The 24,048-nt window shown below is 33.0% G+C and overlaps 1 protein-coding gene across 8 annotated transcripts in view; it reads right to left on the minus strand.

Moving 5' to 3' along the window:
* DPH6 (diphthamine biosynthesis 6) overlaps positions 1-24,048 on the minus strand; it is a 195,285-nt gene that overhangs the window by 63,052 nt on the left and 108,185 nt on the right. For all 8 annotated transcript variants that reach the window (XR_005381426.1, XR_005381427.1, XR_005381428.1 and 5 more), the window contains one exon: positions 7,696-7,757. Coding sequence is in view for 4 of the 8 variants with exons in the window: in XM_038579974.1 (XP_038435902.1) it covers positions 7,696-7,757 (62 nt within the window). In the remaining 4 variants the exon portion in view is untranslated. The remainder of the gene's footprint in view (positions 1-7,695; positions 7,758-24,048) is intronic.

Genomic DNA, 24,048 nt, shown 5'->3' on the forward strand with positions numbered 1-24,048 from the left:
TTGAGTCCCGTATCAGACTCCCTGCGGGGAGCTTGTGTCTCTGCCTCTCTGTGTGTCTCTCATGAATAAATAAATAAAATCTTTAAAAAAAAAAACCAATACAATAGATAAAATAAAATTCAAAAGGATCTTGACTATCTGAAAAAAAATAATAAATTTTATAAAATGAAATACAAAGTGACAAACTCCAATATTTAGCTTTTTTCTCTTCCACTTAAAAGGAATTGCTCTTGTTATTGTCTGTGGAACAACCTTATCCTGGCTTGTGATGTATTTCTGTACTGTATCAATATGTACCATCCTGAACTTGAAATTTTTCATATGTGACTTTTTCTCATGAGGCTATTTTCTAAATCCCTTAGACTCTCTCCAGGTCCTTCTCAGCAGTGTGTAGCAGACAGTACTCAGTGACCAATTAGGTGCCCTACTTATGGTCTAAATACTCATGCATGCATGCTCCCAGAAGAGGGCCTGATCAACATAAACTAATAATAGGTTTAATATGAACCAGAAATAAAGCCACTGCTAATCAGAATTACCAAGTAAAAGGGCAGAGAAAGTTACTGACTTCTTTTTTTCTACCCTAAGAAATTGCATTTTTATCCTCTGGTATTGGAAATCTGAAAGAGTCATAAATAAAATGCACACGTGATACTCAATGTTTTCCTTATCCCATTAGCCACTAAATCGGTGATGTCTTATCCCCCAACCTCCTAATCCCCGCTCCCCCTGTTTTGAGACATTTGGGAAATGTTATATAGAAAAAGATTTGGACTAGCTGACTACTGGGTAAGCTTAACACACATACTACTTTGTCTGATATCCACATTTGGTCCCAACCGCTGTATGAATACAAAGATATAAAGCTAATATAATAGATAAAATAAAAGTTCTAAAGGACCTTAAACAGTTGAAAAGAAGTATGTTGCTGTTTTCTAACCAGCTGGATTATTAATAAAACAAGATCATTTTTTTACTTATTACACAATATAATTTTCACTGCATTAAAGCATGTTCATTGCTTCACATATATCCAAATTGTGCTATGTTCTCTCTTAGATAAAGCTTTTAGAGAAAGTGAACATTGGTTTGCCATCTAACTGTTGTTAAGATGAGCATTTTAAAAAGCATATTAAACAGCTGTGGCTGACTTGGGTTATTTCATGGATTATAAGAATGTCTTGGAGTCTGAACATTTAAAAAGTGAATTCCTAGTAAATAAAAAGGAAATTATGTATATGATTCTATTTTTTTTCTGACATACTTATTTATATAGATGAATATTCATATTCATAATAATTCCATTTGAATGCTACTGATTATTGAAGTGAAAAAGTTAAGGGCATCTGGTTTCCATTTGATTTTTATCCCTTTAGAAGATTATAATAAACCCAATTGGGAGAATTTATTAAATCAAGATTTTTCTTCTTTTAAACCTGTTTCATTTATCTGTCATCTTAAAATTAGAATAAAAAAACTCAAATCAAATCATACTTCATCCCTCTCACCACCCTTAGAAAGCTATGAGGTTTATAATAACTGCTAAAATTTCATTTTATAAATGATATGCTTAACATACAAAATAATTTCATGCTGCATATAATCATTCATAGCACTTATTCAAGAAGCATTTATTGAATGTCTACTATAGGTTTGGTATTGTTTTAGGTGCTTGGGATAATGATGGAAGCAGACATATAAATCCTGCAAAGAGCAGCTTTGCAATAAAGGGTAGTGATTGGTTTGGTGCATGCATGAGATGCTGGGGGAGTGTAAAGGACAGTACCTAACCAGAAGGAACCCAAAGGCTTCTTAAAGTAAAACTTGGGCTGATATCTGAAGAGTGAGTTAGCCAGGAAAGGCTAAAAGGAGAGAAGAAAGGGCCGAAGAAGAGAGAGAAAACAGAAGAGAAGTAAAGACTGTTCCAGAAGGAAAAGTATACGTTAAGTCCCAGAGCACATGATGGGTACTGGAAACTTAAGTAAGTATGGCAAAACTGGATCATAACTAGATGAATAACGATGAGATGAGGCTGACTAGAAAGAGAACAGATCCTTTGGGGCTGCATAAGTCATGCTAAGTCATTATCCTAAGGTCAGTGAGAAACCATGAAAAAAATGAACGGATCAGATTTATCTTTTATCTGTGCAAACATTCTGGTTCACAGAGAATGGGCTGGAGGAAAGAAAGTCAAGAAGCACAAAGAACTGAGAAGTTGCTGGAGGAATCTAGGCAGGGAGTAAAGATTTCCTGAACTGGGGAAATACAATGAGGACAAAGAGGTGAGGGCAGGTATTTTGAGACATATTGTTAGGAAGCTGAATAAGTGACTAACTGAATGGAGGAGTGAAGAAAGTTATTAAAGTTATTAAGGAAAGTATTAAGGAAAATTGCCAGCTTTCTGCATTGGGAAATTGGATGGATGGTGGCTGTGTTCATTGGCACCTCAGCATGAATGGCAGTTTGCTGGGAGAGTCCAATGACCTTAACCTTTTCAAATTTTATGTGGCCTGCTATTCCAACTCCTTCCTGCTGCTCCTAAATTATAAATACTCCTCATGATCCTCTGTAATACATTCTTCATAATCAATTTATTCCCTGGGATATAGCCCATGCACTCCATGGCTTCAACCATCACCTTTATGACATTCAGCTGCTACTAGAACCAAGAGTATTACTACTAATTAAAGACCATTTATTTTATGCCTTAAAGTTAAGAGAATGATATAATTATTTAATCCTCAAAATGATTTTTAAGAATACAAAGGAACATAGGTTCTGAAGTCAGAGGGATTTAAGCAGATATTCAACATCTGCTACTTCCCAGCTGTGTGACTGTGGAGAAAGTAACTCACCCTCTGAATGATCCCTCATCTATAAAATGTAAATATCAATAGTCACAATCTCATAAATTAGCTGATAAAATAAAATCCATAAAAAGCACTTAGCACAGAATATGGCACTTAGCAAGCACTTAATAAATACACAGCTTTACTATAAAAGTAGGTAAAGCATGAATTTACTGAAGACCCATTTGAGAAGATGAACTTTAACAAATATTATAAAATACCATAAAAATAAGAATACTCTGAACAAACATATAAGGGACAGTTCTAAACCTTTAAAATTTGATGCAACTTTTATATTAAAATTCATCTACTTTTTTGAACAATGGGAAAGTAGTCCTGGGGGAAAAACTCAAAGGATAAGATAATTTTAGAATCCATTTGTTCACTTATCAGATGATAATTTTAGGAAATTGCAGAAGCTTAAGAAGCAATAACTAAGATTATTCCATAGTTAATTTAGAGTAATAAATCTACAATCTTTAAAGTTATATTTTTTGATCCAGAAATTATAGTCCTAGGAATTTCTCTGGGGTAATAACCAGAAATGTATTGGAAGATTTATTAGAAAAGATCATAATCATAACACTGTTTATTACAATTTAAAAATAAGTAACATTGTTTATAATAATTTAGAAATAAATATTTCCAATTTGTCAAAATATATTCATATGTAGGATATAAATATGATGGAGTCCACACAGCCATTAATTAATGTATTTTCTAACTATATTCAGTTATGCAAGAAAATAAATATGACATAATGCTAGGAGAAAAAAAGGACACAAACTATATGTATAGTCAACATAGTTTGTAAATAAAATATGTACAACCACATAACTATGTAAACTTGTGTGAAAAAACAAGCTCTTAGGAAATAAACCATTACAGAATACACCAAAATATTAGTTGCATGCATCACAGGACAGAAAAAAAAAATGTTTTTTTGTTTAGTTCCCCATGCCTTATTATATCTCAAATTTTCACTAATATGTAGGTATTTTATGCTGTTTTTTTTTCTAATTATTATTTCTTTGTATACTTTATCCTTTTTTTTCCTTATCACAGGCAAAAATTTAGAAGTATTTAATGTGTATCTTTTATCTATTTTTGAAATGTATTATTATTCTGTGCACCTATATTTTTAATTCATTTCAATGTTACTTTTATGCATTCAACTCTGCTGCTATAAACATACTGAATATATTTTTCTAACTGTAGACTTGTATTCCATAATGGGCACTCACCACATTTTAACTATCTGCTCTTCCAAGGTGAAGCAATACGATTAGCAGCAGATCACTTTAACTCAGTCTAGGATTGGTATGATTCAAAGTTGGATAGAAGTATTTGCAAGGGCTGGAGTATTTCTGGTTTGCCTTTACACCTAAGATATAATTCAATTAGGAGTCCAGTTGAATACCTGGAGGGTTAAACAGGTCCCACTCCACTTTGGTTTGCCCTAAATTCCAATTCTTGTCTCTTTGGTGCTATGAAGCTACTGAAAGCTCTACTCAGCTTCTCTGCTGGAGTTTTCTCCTCAACTTCTTGGTATCCCTGTACCAATTTTTGAATTAGAAAATGTCTTGAGGGTATTAAAGGTTCTGTTCTTATTGAAATTCTGGCTCCTCAATTTTTTTCATTTAAGCACCTAAGGGTGAATATTTCAGTAATAAGGAGAAATCTGTGGCTCTGATTTAGTGAGTGAGATAGAGACTAGTGGAAAATGAGCCTGAAAAATTGAGAGAATGCTGATCATATATAGTTTCAACAGTTATGATCTCATAGGAATTTGGATCTTAATATAATTGCAATGAGAAACTATATAAATTTTAAACAAAGCAGTGATATTATTCGATGTACACTTAAAAAAATTACTCTGGCATTTGTATGAATAATGGATCATAACAGGGCAATGCTGGAAGTAAGGAGACCAATTAAGGGTTAATAAAGTATTCCAGACAAGAGATGACTATCTTGTGGTGGTAGCAACAGAGACAGTGAGAAGTGTTTGTATTTAGAATATATTCTGGAGATAGAGCAGACAAGACCACCTAATGGGTTGGCCAGAGTATGTGAGGAAAAGTGGATTCTAAAGAATTTGAATTTGGGGCACCTGGGTGGCTCAGCAGTTGAGTGTCTGCCTTTGGCTCAGGTCATGATCTCAGGTTCCTGGGATTGAGTCCTGCATGGGACTTTCCGCAGGGAGCCTGCTTCTCTGCCTGTGTCTCTGCTTCTCTCTCTGTGTGTCTCTCATGAATAAATAAATAAAACCTTAAAATTTTTTTTGGATTTTAGCCAGTAAGCAAAGTTCTGAAGTGAGTGACATAATTACAGTAGAATAGATTAGAATAGTTATCTTGAAGCAGTAAGAAAAACGAATTCTTTAGAAAATAAAATAGAAGGTAGAGGTAAATTTGGAGTTGTCAAATAATACTCTAGAAGTGACAGGCACTGACCTAAGGTGATGACAAAAGGAATGGCAAAAAGTGATAGATATAAAGGCAACAATCAAGTTTGTGGAGATATAATTTGCATTGCCACTGGGCACTAGGGCTTAGCAAAGAAATCTGGGCTAGAAATATTTGGGAGTCATCAGAATATAGCTATTCTTTAAAGCCATGTGAGTGATTGAGATCACCCAGAAAAAGGTGACAGAGTGAAATGGGGCCTAGACTAGGAACTGGCAAAAGAGACTAAGAGTGACCAGAACAAAAGGAGACAAATTAGGAGAATGTGGCATCATGGATGCTGATGGAAGCATTTTAAGGAGTATTTATAACTGTTACATAAGGGCTAAGAAGTGTTGTTTGGGTTTGGCAAGATAGAGATCATGGGTGATCTTGGTCAGAGCTGTATCCATTTAGAGGTGGAAGGAGAAGCCAGACTCCAGGTATGTAAGGTGTCTGAGACATGAGGAAGCACTGATCATCAACATAGATAACATGTATGAAAATTTTGGCTTTGAAGCAAAGAAGAGAAGTAGCTAGAGGACTAACTAGAGTAGAGGGAGGGAATCTTTAGAATGGGAGAGACAGTGGCATGTTTCAATAATGATGTGAAGGAGACAGTAAGGAGAAAGAGGAGGAAGCTACTGGAAGGGGTGAGTGATTGCAGGTCTCTAAAAAGGAAGGTGCTAATGAGATCCAGAGCACAGGAAGAGTGTTAGCCATTTGTGGGAGGAAGTATACTTCTCCCAGTTACAGGAGGCAAAAATATGCCTGGGTGCAGTTAACAGGGGTGGTGCTCAGGGGCAGAGGGATTTCCAGTATGATGGGTTCTATTTTCTCTTTGTGAAGAAAGAAACAAACCATCCAATCAAAAGTGAGGCGAAAGTGAAGCGGATTGGATTCTGAGGAGAGTTAGAGAAGGACTGAAATAGCCATTATAGAGAATGGGTAGGTAATTTTTCTAGAGCCATATAAGATTGCCAGGCCATGCTGAAGATTCAGTAAAATGATTTCTGCAATTTTTGTGTTTAAATATTCTATGATAATATTCAGGTTAACTCATAATCGACATCACGGCAATCCCAAAGCCTTAGATGCCTATTCTACAAAGAATTTCTGCATGTTTGACACCTGAACTCATAACAGCTTACAAAAAGCTCTTTTGCCAAAGACCCAGTCTCTCATTTCTGAGGTTCTTTCTTTTACTCCCATAAACTTAATTTCATTATTTATCTACATTGTTTTTTTTCAGAAGCAAAATTTAATCTGATAGGGAATAGATGTGAACATAGATACAATGTTAGCTATAGCACAAATTGCCGTGAGCAAAGTCCTATAAGAGGAGCATAAAAAGCAACCATGTCCATTTGATCAACTTAAATAAGTGACATCAAACTGTCTAGAAATCAAATATAATTTGTCGCAATTATATGCTCATTTCATTTTTATTTTTATCTTTGCTATTTGCCTCACATATATAAGACATTTACTGATGCTTAGTGAAAAAAAGAATGAACATTTCAGGGATTTCTAAGCATTTGGTACATATTGATAAGCCATAAAATAATCAAGTGCAAATAACTGAAAGACAATGTGAAAATCATAACGTTAGTAAAGGTAACTGCTACCCCATCACAGCAATTGTATTAACAATGTCCAGAGACAATGTTGATAAACTTAAGAGTAGGGAAGGGAAAGATGAGAACTTTTTAGAGGAGTTCAGTTCTTTCATAGAAATAGGGTAATTTTCTTTTTTTTTCAACGTAATTGTGAAATAAAATACTCTCATCATTATACGTCTTTAGTTGTCATTGCCATATGAATAATATTTGCCTGCAAATTCTCCCAGAATATAATAATAACAGTTAACAGAAAGAATGAAAATAACTAAATCTTTCTTTAAAATGTAGAACATGTTTAGGATTTGACAATGGTATGGGTTAAACAGCTGTTACTTGAAACCTTAAAATAATGTTTTGTTACTCTGCAAGTTAATTTCCTAATTGGTAAAAGACAAGAGGTTAGATTAGATCATCTCTGAAGGAAGTTCCTACTCATATTTCTGATTGAAAAGCATCTGATCACAGAGACCGTCAGCTACTTTAGGAATATAGTACATAGTATACAGTGTCCATGTTAATAAAAGAAATCTTCTGACAGAGTAAGTTTCCTTTTAGGTATAGCTTACTTCTTTATTCAGACTAACAAGCTGGGAATGATTTTCATAGTTAATTTTAGACATTTCCATATCCTCATAAGTTTAATTTTTTTACCAAACTATATCATGAATGTTATTAGAGTTTTTCCAAAATAAAATTCATTTTATAATCATCGTATCATGGCCTAATTTTTTTCTTCCTTTAGATGCCTATGTTTTGAGAAATAATATAAATTCTTACCTCTAAGAGATAAGGTTCCATTTGATCCAGAGTTTTTCCAAGATGCTTATCTGGATCTAAACCTGCCAAGAAAGATTAATTTTTTGTTAAGATAACTATCAGATTGTAAGTCTAAAGACACATTACCCTTCCCTTTGCCTCTCCTTGCATAGGAAACCAGTCTGTGTATATTTTAAATTGCTTTGATCCTAAAGTAAGACGTATTTTGCTAGTATTTATTTTTCTATTTCCCCTGGGTAACTGGTTTTCTTATTCCTGAAAAATAAGTTTCATATCAAATCACTTCATTGCACTGTGTCAACTTCCAGATTCATGGTTTTAACTCACTTTTGAGCAACTATAATTTGAATGGAAAAACAGGTATCATTTCAAAGATACCTTGGTATTTTAACTGTTATTTTACATGGACAACAGTTTTCTTATGTATCTCTGTTTTATCTAAACATCAAAATTCTTAGAGAATAAGAGTAGAAAATAGAAGAGTAGTAGACCATTATGCTTATATAAGTAATTCACTTCACAGGACACCATATTGATACAAATAATTGTCTTATCAAATTAAATGACATTTCATTTCAATGACCACTTGTGTGATAATGTATTTTCCAAGCCAAGATGGAGACAACTCTAAAAAATCATTATTGAACCAACAGCATATGTGCACAATCTTAGATAAAGATGTTCAACTATGTAGTACAATTTGTGTAGGTAATAAGGTATAAGCAGAGAAGTATGGGCAATAAATTCTTTCCACATACCAAAACTAACTTGTCAGGGAAGAAAAAGTCATATCACAAATCTGTTATGAAATGAAAGAATTTATTTTAGATATTATATCTACAATACATTTATATACTTACATTCATAATACATGTACTGGTTAACCTCATTTAAATAAGTTATTTTTATTTTTTATTGGCTTATATTATTTAGAATACATAAACTGATGAATAATTTTCTACTTCTAGTTGGATGCCTTTTTTTGGTAACATGATATTTCTTATCATCGCATATCAGAAGAAGGGAAGTCAGGCGAAGGTTGAGAACTCTTCCGTCACTGAGTATTTTCAGATGAAACTCAGAGCAAACAACTCAGACCAGTAGTACTAGATAGATTCTTCGTGTCAACACCCTTCACAGCCATCTTATTCTCATGGTATATTCACTAAAATTATAATTACAAGGAGATGGGTAAACATGTAGATGAACTAGTCCCTGACTGTCCAGTTCCTTTACTTCTACCATCACTTGGCAATTCAGTATTTAGAATAAGTAAATGAAATACATTGAAAGAAATAACCATGTAGTCAGATTTAATAAGCATTAATGTCATGCCATACTTCCTCTACACATTTTTTTTAAAGAAATAAACACTACCATCACAATAGAACATCACCATATATCTACTCTTAATCTATATCTTCTACCCTCTACATGGTAAACCACTCTTTTGAAGTTGGTGAGTTACTAATTATGCTTTTATAATTTTAACAAATGTATATATCAAAACAATATTTAGTATTGTTCATGAATATTAAATGTTTAAATGAATGATATAATCTTTTAACTTGATTTTTTTCAATTCACATTGTTTTTTTTTTTTTTTTAATTCACATTGTTAATGAGATTTACTTACATCAATTACTATGGCTCAAAAAAAAAAAAAAAAAACAATTACTATGGCTCTGGTCCATTCATTTTTTCTATTGTATTCTATTCCATTATGTGGATATACCAGAATTTAATTCTGTATTTTCCAGTAGATGGGTATTTGGGCACATGATACTATATACAGAAAGCTCTACAACTCCACCAAATAACTGCTAAAATTGACATATGGATTTAGTAAAGATGCAGGGTATAAAATTAAAACACAAATAATCTGCCGCATTCCTATACACTTATAATGAGATAGCAGAAAGAGAAATTAAAAAATAATCCCATTTATAATAGCACCAAAAAGAATAAAATACCTATGAATAAACTTAACAAAGGAAGTAAAAGATCTATACTTCAAAAACTATAAATCAATGATGAAAGAAATTGAACATGATACAAACAAATGGAAAGATATTCCATGACCATGGTTTGGAAGAGCCAGCTTAAAATGTTAAATGTTAAAATGTCCATACTACCTGAAGCAACCTACGAATTTAATGCAATCCCTATCAAAATACCAATAACATTTTCCACAGAACTAGAACAGATAATCCTAAAATTTATATGGAACCATAAAAGACCTCAACTAGCCAAAGCAATCTTGAGAAAGAAGAACAAAGCTGGAGGTATCACAATTCCAGATTTCAAGATATACTACAAAGTTTTAGTGATAAAAGCGGTGTGGTACTAGTACAAAAGAGAGTTATATAGACCAATGGAACACAGATCTATAGTTACACACAACAAGGGAACAGATTGGAGAGCCCAGAAATAAACCCATAAGGTCAATAATGTCAATTAATCTATGACAAAGGAGGGAAGAATAAAGAATATACAATGGAGAAAAGACAGTCTCTAACAAATGGTGCTGGGAAAACCAGATAGTTACATGAAAAAAATGAAACTGGACACTTTCTTACACCATATACAAAAATAAAATGGATTAAAGACGTAGATGTGAGATGTGAATTCATAAAACTCCTAGAAGAAAAGCAATTTCTTTGACATCAGCTATAGAAACATTTTTCTAGTATGTCTCCTAAGGAAGAGAAAACAAAAGCAAAACCAAACTACTAGGACTACACCAAAATAAAAAGCTTTTGCATGGTGAAGGAAATCATCAACAAAACAAAAAGGAAGTACCAAGTAGGATATCTGCAAATGCTAGATCTAGTAAGGGGTTAATATCCAAAATATATAAAGAACTTTCATGATTGAACACCAAAAAGCCCCCACAAATAATCTGATTTAAAAATGGGCGAGAATCTAAATGGACATTTATTTCAAAGACATACAGATGGCCAACTGACAGGTGAAAAGATGCTCAACATCATTCATCATCAGGGAATTGCAAGTCAAAACCACAAGGTATCAATTTACACCTGTTGGAATAGCTAAAATAAATGACACAAGAAATAAGTATTTGTGAGCATGTGGAGACAAAGGAACCTTTGTGTATTGTTGATGGGACTACTAAATGGTGCAGCCACTGTGGAAAACAAAATCGAGGTTTCTGAAAAAATTTTATGTATTTGAGATCTATGTTGTTATGCGCATATACATTTGCAATTTCTAACTTTTTTATAAGATTATTCCTTTTATCAAGTAATGACCTATTCATCTCCATATATGATTTTTATCTAATATTCTATTTACCAATATTACAACACCAGCTTTACATTGTTAATACTCTACTGGCATATACTTTTCCATCATTTATTCTCAAATTTTCTGTGTGCTTTTGTTTTAGATGCCATTTATAAAATACAAATAATTGGATTTTAAAAAATTTTATCCTATCTTATAAAGACAACTCTAAGGAATGGAGTTTAATTATTTTACATTTTTAACATTTTATGTTATATGTCTGGACCTGTTTCTATCATCTTATAGATTTCCTGTTTTATTAAGCATTATACATATTTGTTCCTTATTTTCTGTCTCATGCTGTATTGAAAGGATTTTTGTGTTTGTTTTCTTATGAATCTTAGAATATAAATTTAACAATTTGTTTAGCACTCTTGTGAGAGAATTTACCATGTTTTCACTAGATATTAAGTAAGTCTCACTGTTTCATTTGTTATTACTGTTAACTTTTAGTTCCATCATTTTTGTCGAGAAAAATTAAGCCCACCCACATATTTTATAATGTCTGTTTTCACAATTGTTTCTCATTCATTTCTCCTGGAATTCAGTCTATTTCTCTGAAATCTATTTTTACTTTTTTACTAAAGATCTGTAAGTGGTAAAATCTCGTAGGTTTTAGATGTCTGACAATGTTCTATTTCACTCTCATTACAATAATAGTTTAGTTGCAATATATTAATTACGTTTTTAGAAATTAGTCATTCCTAATAAGATTTATGCAGTCTAATAGTGGTTCCCATACAAGGAATATTTTTTGTGTGCTAAATTGTAGTTTTCAATGTACTTGTGACATTCTGTAATTTTAATATAATGTGTGTAGGTGTTTACTTTTATTTATACTGTGTATTACCTAATATACACTTTGAATTCTCAAATTTATATTTTTCTTCAAGTATAGAAAATTTTCAGTCCTTGTATCTGCAAATATTTTTCCGCCTTTCCTTCTAATTTTTTTCTGAAACATCTATTACACAAATATTGCAATATCCCAATCTATCCTGCATATTTTTAAATTGCTCTTTAATTTTTTTTTCTGTCTATGTTGTCTTTTGGGTCAATTATTTTTTCCTGCTTCATTCATTCTCTGTTTTACTTGGCTCACCTACAGTTTATTCTGCCCACTGAGCTTTTTTTTTTTTTTTTTTTTTTTTTAAGTGAACTATATGTTTCATTTCTAGTATTTCTAATTGGTTACTTTTCACATCACCTTGATGCAGTTTCATTGTGATTTATTTTTCTAATTGACTGCTTTTCTTTAATATTTTATTTTTCTTTATCTCTTTGAAGTTCTTCCTCAAATGGTACACTTTCAGTCTCTGCTTTCCCCCAGGATTAAAACCTCCCAATTGCTTTTGCCTGCTTTCTAACCCTTTGTATTACAGCCCCATGGTTAAGTGTATTGCTTATTGCTTACTATTTTGTGTATACTTAATTCTATTTCACAGAGATGTTTATAATGTTTTCTAGTACAGCTATGTCTTTAATACTTTTCCTTCATATATCATCTATTATTGCAGGCTTGGGGTGGGAATGTGGAAAACTTAATTTTTTTTTTAAAGATTTTATTTATTTATTCATGAGAGACAGGCAGAGACATAGGCAGAGGGAGAAGCAGGCTCCCTGCAGGGAGCCAAATTATGTGGGACTCGATCCCAGGATCCCGGGATCACACCCTGAGCAGAAGGCAGACATTCAACCACTGAGCCACCTGTCCCAGAAATGTGGGAAACTTAAATCATGAACGTTCAAGGTCAGCATGAATGGAAGTCATTTTTTATCTTTCCTTCCAATTCCTTGATTCTTACATAGTGGTTAAACAACATAACCTATGTCACTCAGCACTTGGGCACTAGGCTACACATCATTAATGTCATTTTAAAAGTCTCTCATGATTGAATCTAATAATTTGTTCTTCTTTGTAAGGATCTGGGAATAAATAAATGCCTGTCTAAAAGTCATGAAGGGAATTTAAGAGCATATGGTTTTACAAGGTAACCACTGGGAGATCATATTGATGATCTTCCCATTTTTCTTGTAGTCTTTTAATTCATTATAGAATCATCAAGTCTCAGCTCTAAACTGTTAACATATAGAAATAGTTGTTGCATTTCATTTCAGCGACTGCTGTATTCCATGATGGATAAGGTAATTTGGTTTGCCTTTAGGTAGGAGTCAGTAAAATATGCAAACATAAGCCACACTGGGCACATTTTTTTCCACATGAATCACACAGGTACACTATGCTAAAAACTCATTGACTATAGTCACAGAAATATTTTCAATTTATTTATTCCTAAGCTAAGCACTGAATATTCTATGGCACTAAAAATGTTCAATCAAAACTTAAAACTTAAAGATTTTCAAATATTTTCCTGAAACACATTATAGACCATTTAACTACAGTAGAAAATTACTGTAAAGCTATAAATAGCTAAGATAAAAGAGCTACATTTCTTTTTTTTCTCAATTAATAATGAAATAAGATGCATGTAGAAGTGTTTATAGTATGGTAAAAGGGTCTATGTCATGTTTAGTGAGTGTGGTAGGTACTGATATGATTCATGGTCTAAAGCTTTAGACATTTCACACAGGAAAGACAACCACTCAGTAACATTTCATAGAGAAAGCAATAGATGATCTCACTGGACATATAAAACCAAAACAATGGCAAGACCTGAGAAATAAACAATTTTGACACACTGTAAATTTATCAGAGGTTATATCTGGTGATTTTGGTAGGCTCCTTTTTTTTTTTTTTTGGTAGGCTTCTTTGGCATGGACAATGACTTCGAAGTTCTTATCTCATGATTTGATACTATTTGAATAGACTATAATTATTTTCTGGAAAGTGTCTAGGTTTTACAATGAATTTGTCTAGATTCAATATAATAGTCTACAGATTCTCTTGAATGGATGGATCTTTCTATTTAAATCAACACTGTATGTGATACACATTTGTGACAACTTGAGTCCCCTCTCCTGATCCTTTGTGCAATCTGTCTTTGCTTCCATTTTTCTATTTATTAGAAAGTAACAAATTATTGGGGATCTCATGATCACTGCTCATGACATGCCTATATGAAATTTCTAATGTTTTTAAAAAATATTTCTTGGATAAGATCCAGATTACCAGCAATTCAAACTACTCTCTTTGAGAAATCAATGGCCTAAAACCACTCTGATCTCAGAGATCTCTTCTAACTCACTTGAGACTATTGCATGTGGGATGATATTAGCTAGGGATGTGGTAGGAAGATTATTCATCTTATCTCAGAATATACTCAGATATGCAACTCTTCTCAAGAAATCTTTACTGCCTAGAACACTTATGATTCCATAAATATTAAACTACATGCAAATGAAAACTCTTCATAACTTATTTTTATAAATGTAATGAAAGACTGAATATTTAAATTTCTTACACTTTCACATATTTTTGAACAAGTTTCCTTATTTAGAAACATTCTAGCATTGTATTACAGTCTTTATGATATTTAATTTCTCTAAATGGAACAAGATTAATATTAAAATACTTTTAAAACAAGGATCTGGAGAAACAAATACCTTAACATGAACAAACTGTTAGCTTATCTAGATTATTAAGCTTGAGGATGTCTTTTATCTAATGTATTTTTGGTTTGGGTATTTTTTTTTTTTAAGATTTATTTTAGAGGGAAAGAGAATCTCCAGCAGACTCTGTTGAGCATGGAGCCCAATGTGGGGCTAGACCTCAGGATCCTGAGATCACAACCTGAGCCAAAACCAAGAATCAACATTCAACTGACTGTGCTACCCAGGCACCCCAAGTTTGAGTATTTTTAACTAGATGATATGCATGGAGAATTCTAATGTTATTGAATGTCTCTCATAATTGAATTCTTCATAATTGAGAATACAAGGTCAGGGTCAGATTAGTATAAAAAATATATTTATCATTGGACTTATTTTTTAACTTTTATGCTTCAAATGGTTTAAAAAGAAACAGTTTAAATAATGAAGTCAATGTTTGAGTTAAAATTTAACACAAAGGTTAGACAACATTAATAACTTCTCAGTTTGTTTTACCAGTAAGAATCCACTTATATTTCTAAGTACCACTAAACATGCTCATATACCAATATATTTGTATTATATTCTATTACATACATATTCTATACCAAAGAGTCACTTTATGTATGTATGTATGTATGTATGTATGTATGTATGTATATAAGTAATCTCTACACCCAATGTGGGGCTTGAACTCATAAACCTAAGATCAAGAGTTGCATGCTCTACCAACTCAGCCAGCCAGGCACCCCATATACAGAGCCATTTTAAAGTCTAAGAGTGTATAACAATACTTCAGTAATTTTTAAGCTATGTTATACATTCATTCTATTTTCAATTATTAAGCAATAGCTATTTAACTGGTATATGTAGTCAGTTCAGAACGCATATAATCTTCTCTTTCTTTAAATAAACCCCAGTATCTAGACCCAATACAATTTCAGTATAATTTAAAAATCTCTATCCTAATCTTTGTAATGCCATCATTCCCATTTTATTTTATATAAAATAGCATTATGTTGAAATTCTTTGAAGGGCTGTAATTCATGGGCTTTTTCAATGAAATTCAACTTTATCTAAAAGCTTCAATTAATCCCAGTCCTTGAAAAAGCTGTTTCTTTTTTTAGATTCATTCAATTTGGGTGTCTCTTTCCTTGTGAAGCCTGGGTCATGAATGGTCATAAACTGTGCTTCCCCAAAACCCTAACAGTCTACTTAATTTACCTCCTGAATCACCAAGTGGGAGAATGCAAGTCTCCAGGGATCTAACTCCCCTATGAAAATCTTTTTAATCATTGAGATTATATTTATTAATGTTAATATAAATATCAATATTAATAAAGAAGATGATTACAATCCATAAACCCCAGCATGCTGTTATATTTATGGTAAATTTTAACTCAAATACATACATAAGTTACTTAAAAGTTACTAACGAATTTTTCTCGAAAGTTCAGAAAAAATTTACACTAAATCCTGACACCGTTAGGTGTCATTTAATCATGTCTTACAGATATTCCTTGATGGAAGCTGGGTGGATGAATAAACCCACAACAAGACCTAGGCACTGGATAACTACGTGCAGAATTAAGAAATTAATTAGGAGGAAGAACCATAATTTGCAGAGCTGACATCTATTTTACTTTACCTTCATGTATCAATGGAAAGCAATTACAATTCAATTAAAATATTAAATTTTATTACTTTACTGACTGACCTTGAAGTTAATGCCAGTTTTATTTAATTGCATCATCTATGAATAAATGTTAACCCTACAATGTTATGCCCCATTATTTTCAATGCATTTTTCAACTTCTCAACTGAATTATATCAGTCAATTTATTATCTACTGTCATGAAAGCAAGTGGAAGTTTATTTCTTCAAGACAGCCCAATATATGATATGAGAGAAACATCACAAAATGTTTGATACTGCTATTTTTAAGAGAGTAAAGCAAAATGAATTGTGTTCTCATCTCAACTTTTGTAGTCAAGACTTTTACTGTAAAATCAGTAGGTGGTATTAGAAGAGATATAATCACTGTGAGAGGCAATTTCTAGTTTGCCTATAATTCTTGATAAATTCAGTGCAGACAAGAATGGAGCATCCCATGTATCTTCAAATGCTAAGCATGTGTGCGCACACACACACCACCTAATAATCATCTCTTCTTATTGCTACCAGATTGACCAGCCACCAGAATAAGTAGATGCCATTTAAAAAACTCTAATGGTTTTGTTCATAAATACAACTTCTTTTTGTTGTTTGTAGACTCCAGTTGAGCACACCATTATTCTATGAGCATTTTAGAAATAAAATGGTTAAACTTATGTTAAAATGAACAGATAAGAAAGACTGATTATGCGGTCTCCAAAGTAAAGATAAACTCACATATTCTGAAACTTCAGTATTTGGGGAAGGATCTTATTTCACTTTCCAAATCTTCCATTTCTACAATTAGACCACTTCCCTTAGAGGTTGTACTAGAACTCATCTCAACCTAACTTCTTTCTGAAATCTATTAATTGGTATTTTACTTCAGTGTAGGTAACATAAAGGAGACTCAGATACTTTATGGATTCAACTTTAAGATCCACGACATTCATAAAATGAGTGACCAATAAATCATACTAAGTATAATTATGCAGTTAATGATAATCAATACTTGCTGGTGATAGCACAAATGATTCTTTTTTCTACCTTTAAAAATATTAAACAGCTTTAACATGTAAAAAAATGAATCAAAAGTAAAAAAAAATACAAGTTTCAAACAGGAATCTTTTAAAGGGGGATTTGAAATATTAATTTCAGAAATATCTTTCTAACTTTTCATAGCACTACTGAACATGGTAAAGTACTGGAAATTGAAAGCAGCTCAGTATGAGAAGGGAGTGTTTGAAGTAGTAAAAGTTGAGGTAAAAAAGTAGACAAAAGCCAGATCGTTGGGCCTTGTGTTTCATCTTAAAGAATTTACACTTGAATACCAGGTCACAGAGAAGACAAAGAAATGCTAAGCAGAGTAATGACTTGCTCCAGTTTGACTTTCAGAAAGATAATTCTAGCTTCAGTCTGATTCCTTGGCAGGAAACAAGATTGAAGGCAAGAAGGCAAATAAAGGGGCTGCTGCAATAGTGAGACAGAATGTAACTGACAAGGCAACCTGTTGTATACAAAAGGAAAAGAACAGATTTGAGAGCAACATATAATAGGCAGGATATACAGGACTTGCTGATGAACTAGGTATGGGAGATCTGGGAAAGAGAAAAGGCAAGGATGGTTCTCAGATTTCTAACTGTGGACAAATTTAAAGATGGTGGGAACAGTTACTTCAGGCATAGGACAATAAGAGGAGGTTTGGGAGGGAAAATAAAGGCAGAATCAATTTAGACATATATTTGAGGTTCCAGAGAATCACTCAAGAAGAGATATCTAATTTGCAATTAAATACAAGGGGTTGAAATTCAGCACAGACATCGGGCTAGAAATACTAATATAGAAATAGAAGCTATGAGATGAAATTACTCAAGGAAGAAATGAAAAGTGAGAAGAGAAAATACAGGAAGAGCTTTGAGGAATATAAACTATTGACACTGTAGTCAGAGAGCTATCCAAAATGCAAATCTGATCTGGTCACTTTCATTTAAAAATCTTTCAACCATATTCTGGGGAAGATGGTTATATGAGCACTGGTTTCTGATTCTTTACTTTTCTTCCTGTGATGGTTAATTTTATGTGTCAACTTGAATGGTTGGTTCATGAGGTCCCCAGATTAAATATTGTTTCTGGGTATATCTGTGAGGATGTTTCTGGAGGATAAGACTGATATTTTAACCTGTGGTCTCAATGACCCACTGCCCTCCTCAATGTGGGTGAGGCTCAATCAACCCATTAAGAGACTGGGTAGAACAAGGCAGAGAGAGAGAGAGAGAGAGGAATCTAGCCCCCTTTCCCTGCCTCAGTGTTAGAACTGGGACATAATCAAATCTTCTGCCTTTGGACTTGGATATACATCACTGGTTCCCCTTATTCTCAGGTCGTCCAATTTGGACTAAATTATACCATTGTTTTTCCTGGGTCTCCAACTTTTAGGCAGCAAATTGTGGGACTTATCAGCTTCCATAATCATGTAAGTTAATTCTTAATAATATATCTCCTTTTACAACCTATTGGTTCTGTTTCTCTAAGGAACCTTGATTAATACATTTCCTAATACATTTCTCTATTCCAAACTCAAAAAAAAAAAAATTCACTGAATAAAGAAGGAAAACATCAGGATTAAAACCACGCAGAACTTGAACTAAATTCTGCTTGAGTGAAGATGGAATCAAATTCAAAGGAAGACTATCCTAAGACTTTTCCAGTGAAAGAATAACTTGTTAGAAAAACAACCTAAGGGGACTCTGAAGAATTCTGGTAATAGCCCATATTTCAGATTTTACATTTTGAGATACAATTTCTCATCTGATTCTTTTTTTTAAAAGATTTTATTTATTTATTCATGAGAGACAGAGAGAGAGAGAGAGAGAGAAAGGCAGAGACATAGGCAGAGGGAGAAGCAGGCTCCACGCAGAGAACCTGATGTGGGACTCGATCCCGGAACCCCAGGATCACACCCTTGGGCCAAAGCTAGGCACTAAACCGCTGAGCCACCCAGGCATCCCTCATCTGGTTCTTAAAGTAAGTTTATACTGCCTATGACCTATACACATTTATATAAATTTGAGACATCAACTAATAAATAGAATCCATGTGAAAGAGAATTCATCAGAGGACACATCCTACAAACTTTATAATATAATCTTGCTCCAAGCAATTTTAATTGGCCCCTTAACTAAGATACAATAGTCTCACTTTCCAACCATGGGAAATACAGAATAATATTGGTTTTAAGGCACTAAACACAAATATCTGGTTGGATAGTATAGTTATCATATAGTCTTACTACTGAATAAATAAATAGAAAAAGATTTTTGGACTTACTTCCCAGGGGAGTTTTCAGTTAACCTTACATATTATCATGGAAGTTGTCTTAGTGTAAGCTGCCTGACACAGACACAAATGTTATTAGAGTGCTAACTTTTACAATGGCTACATTAAAAAAGATATTTATTTGTGAATATTGCATTCTGTGTATTTTTTATTTTTTATAGAATGGGGAGAATTGGAGCTAGAGATGAATGTAAAAAGATAGGTTTTAGAAATATAATATAGAACATATTTCTTAGAAGGCAAAATATTATACACATTAATACATAAGGTAGCTTTGGGATACACAGGATTTTAATTTATTAAAAAATTCAAAGCACTTGGCTGGCTCAGTTGGTTAAGCATCTGCCTTTGGTTTAGGTCATGATCTCAGGGTCCTGGATCAAGTCCCACATAGGGCTCCCTGCTCAGCAGGGAATCTGCTTTTCCCTCTAACCCTCCTCCCTGCTCATGATCTCTCTCTCTCTCTCTCTCTCATGCTCTTTCAAATAAATAAATAAAATCTTTTTAAAAAAATTCAAAGAACATATGCATACCAGCATGAAATAGTAATAAACATAGCTTACTTTTAGAACAGCCTGCCCTACCTAGATGGAAAAAAAAGTTAGCAATAAAATGAACAAAAATCAGCATTTATTTCCTCTGCTGTTATAATCTGTTACTACCCTTTACAGACTGTGCAAAGGCACTCTATTTAGAAATGGGTGGCTGCAGGACTGGCAGAATTTATATCTGAAACTTAAGGAAATATTATATCACATATACTCAGAATTTGATATTTAAACTTCTATTTATTTTCCTCTGAATTTAGAATAGTAGATAATTTACAATATATTTGGGAAATGTTAAAAGTCTCAACTTTCGATGTTTTAATACTTAAGTTATAAGTTTAAAAATTCTGTGTTAAAAAAAAAAATTCTGTGTTAAAGTATTTTGTATAAAGATAGAAATATATTTCTAATGGCAATTAAACTATACTTGAATGCACATTAGGTAACCCTTTTTTAACAAGATGATTATTTAAACAAAGTTCAGGTAAAAAAAATGACATGTTAACCATAGAAAATGAAAGAATAATGTAAATTGCTTCTAACCTTTACCATTCAGCATTATTTCCTAGGAAGGCTATTGCAATGAATGGTTTTAATTATGTCCATTATTATCCAAATGAATGACAGAAGAGCACAATGTGTAGAAGCAATAATTAATATGCCTTATCTTGGCTTATTTGGGCAGTTATTAAAGAGGAAATAGATTAATATGACACACAGGAATTACCTTAGGTGAGTATGTGTAAGAGTAGAACTCAGGAATTGGGAAGTTTGCACAATTAAAGCTCATGTTCTAATTAGTATGGGCATCTCTGAATGTTAAGCCAGAGGGGTAGAGTTTAAGAAGTATATGTTAAAAATCTGAGGGAAAAAAAGAAAAAGGTTATAGACCTTTAGGAGACGAGCGAAGGGCTTAAAAACTATCCAGGCTACTTGGAAGACAGATAAGGACACTGGGTCTGAGAGATGTATTTACTATGCCATTATCTGAAAGGTCAAAAGAGAAATCTATACATAGTTAAAAAAACAAACAAACAAAAACTACTAGAAATAGCTCCATACAGACATTTACAAACTGAAAGTATTTATTACTGAAAGTAATAAATACTGAAATAATAATACTAAAAGTATTTAGAACATTTTTAAACACTTAACATTTTTTCCTGAAGTACTAAAAATATATCATCAAAGAATGGGAGAATCTGAAAAATAAAGAGACAAAAGGTAACATGAGGACCAGACAGACAACATAAGTGGGTGGACCAAGTGCTGACTTTCTCCCCAACAATGAGGACTTGGAATGAAGACAGCAAGTAAGAAGATGGGAAGCAGCAGAGAAGTTTAATTCAGTTCTATTTGGCATTGACCTTGTCTGTACAGGATACTAGGGAAACGACTATTCCAAGGGCACTTTCTGAGAAAATCAGTGGGGCAGTAACAGAGAGCAATCTCCTAGGAGGAAATAATAGAGCAACTTGAGAAATCCCACAGCAATAAATCACCATGACCAGATGGTATTCAACTGAGAGTTTCTGAAGTAAATAAAGTGTGAAATGGCTGAGCTACAAAGAAGGATATGCAATGTATCTGGAAAACCAGAAACTGTTTTCAAATATTGCGACTTTGCTAATATGGTCGCCTTTCATTAAGAAAGAAAAAAACAATCAAATTAAGATTTATAGAATTACAGACCAGTGACTCTCCTGGTGATAATGGAGAAACTGATAGAGTCTAATTAAGAATAGCTTCCTTCAACATCAGGATAAGGTTAACCTGCTAAGGTCAAATCACCCACTGAGTCTATAAAGAGAACACTGTTTTTCTCCATCCTATTAAACTTATCTGGAAATGTCAATAAAATACTAGATAGAAGTAAACCAGTAATTTATTTGGGAATTACATGAAGCTTTTAACAAGGTCACATGAGACTATTGGGGAAAATAAATAAGCACAGTTTGGGAGGAGAGGCCACAAAAGAAACTTCTATCATTAATTGTAAAATTTGCTAAGTATTGAAAACAAAGTTTCAGGGACAATTTCTCTTTTCTTCCCTAACACTAAGTTACCTCTTCCAAAAGTACAGATCACCTTCAAACTCCAAAAAAAAACCAAACAAAACAAACAAAAAACTTCACTATAGACGAGAGAGAGAACAACAGAAGTGCTCCAAAATCAAGAAGAAACCAAGAGACCAAGAGAATGGCAAGATAAGCATGTAACAAAATTTATATGTATCCAATGAAATCTGAAAACCATTAACTGGGTTTAAGTTTCTCATCACTGTGCTCTCTATAAGCATCAGATTTAAAAAAAAAAAACTAACAAGTAGTAATGAGATGGGACTTTTATGTATTCACATGAGGGCTGTCGCCTTCAAAGTCATAGTCTTTGCACAGTATATGCTTATTCCAATAGTAATATGTATTTGTCATTAAACTATTTCTAAAATTTTCTCTACAGAATTGCCTTCAGAGCCAGTGGCATACTGTTCTGAAATTATCCAATGGTGGCAAAGCATGATTCATCCTTCAGCAGCAGAGCTAGAAGCCACTAGGGAAGGATAGCATTTACCCGCAAAAGCAACCTTTGGTTGTCCAATTCAACAACCTCTGGATTACCATCTTTGTTACTGTACAGCACAGAGGAGACATATTATATGGGTAAAGGCAAGGGTCATGCAACAGAGGCTTGAAGAAATCACACAAAGGCCTGGGGCTATTTTTTATGCCATTTTTGGAGAGCTCTCTAAATGTTAGAAAGTTCTCATACCAACCAAGACATGTTTCACCATGTAACTTCCACTTGCTCTTAGAATTGTCCTCTAGGCCACAAAAAGTACCAGCAGCCTCTCAAATATTGTTGAGTTGATACAAAAATCCCCATTCTCCTTGGCCCAATAATCTGCTGCCTTCACTTCAGGCTAAATATGTAGTTCCTTTAAATAGTCCTCCTATAGCACCACCACTGCTTGTCCTTTCATTGTTCTGGTCATTCTCCACTCACTGAACTATAGCTATTTCTGTGTCCCATTTTAATGCAATCTTTCCCTCTGTTTAAAAAAGCAATTTCTGTTCACTGTAGGAAATATAAAAAGCATTAGCAAAAAATTTATATTTTTCATGTTAACACTTTCTGGTGGTATCTTCCGCTAGTCCATAGTCATTTTTATTTTCATGTTTGGTTTTTTTATAAATACTTTTTGTATAGATATGAGATCCAATTATTTGTCCCACCTTTTTCTTACATTACTATAGCTATAAACTTCTTAAATGAAGATGCTACAATGAGACATAATATTGCACAGAGTTAACTCTGTTAATGCAACCCCTCAGATTTCTTTAGCTGCTTTGGCAGCCACAATGTGCCACTGACATATATGTAATATCATACAACCTCAAAGATTTTTCTCTCAAGTGCTAGTGTTAAGCAATATCTCACCTATCCTGTATTGTGGAGTTCGTTTTAGGGATTAACATTCAGAATTCTTTAAATTTACTCTTAATACACTTTACCTGGTCTGATTTAGTCCCCACTCCCATCCAATTAATATGAATTAGTATTCTGAATGTATCACGCAAAGTATTAGCAATCCCAAGAACCTCTGTGTCATCTACATATTTTATGAGCATGCCACCCAAGGGCTCATTCAAATAATTGTTTAAGGGAAGAAAAAAGGAGGATAAAGAAAGAGTGATATGGGCCTTCCTATATGTGATACTGACTTATTAACAACTTCATATTAGTTTTATTTAACTAAATATGAATTAACTATTACATCATTTGTTTTCATCTTACATTACTTATGTACATACATTTTACATACAAAATCTGATGTCTTTGAAAACTCTTAAAATAAATCAAATTTGAAATGTCAACAGAATTCAATATTGAAAAGATTTGTATAATGAAAAGAATCTATCCCAAATATGATTAATACTTTGCTAATGCTGTTTTATTTTAA

This window comes from Canis lupus, chromosome 30, assembly GCF_011100685.1.
Source record: "Canis lupus familiaris isolate Mischka breed German Shepherd chromosome 30, alternate assembly UU_Cfam_GSD_1.0, whole genome shotgun sequence".
Taxonomy (NCBI): Eukaryota; Metazoa; Chordata; class Mammalia; order Carnivora; family Canidae; genus Canis; species Canis lupus.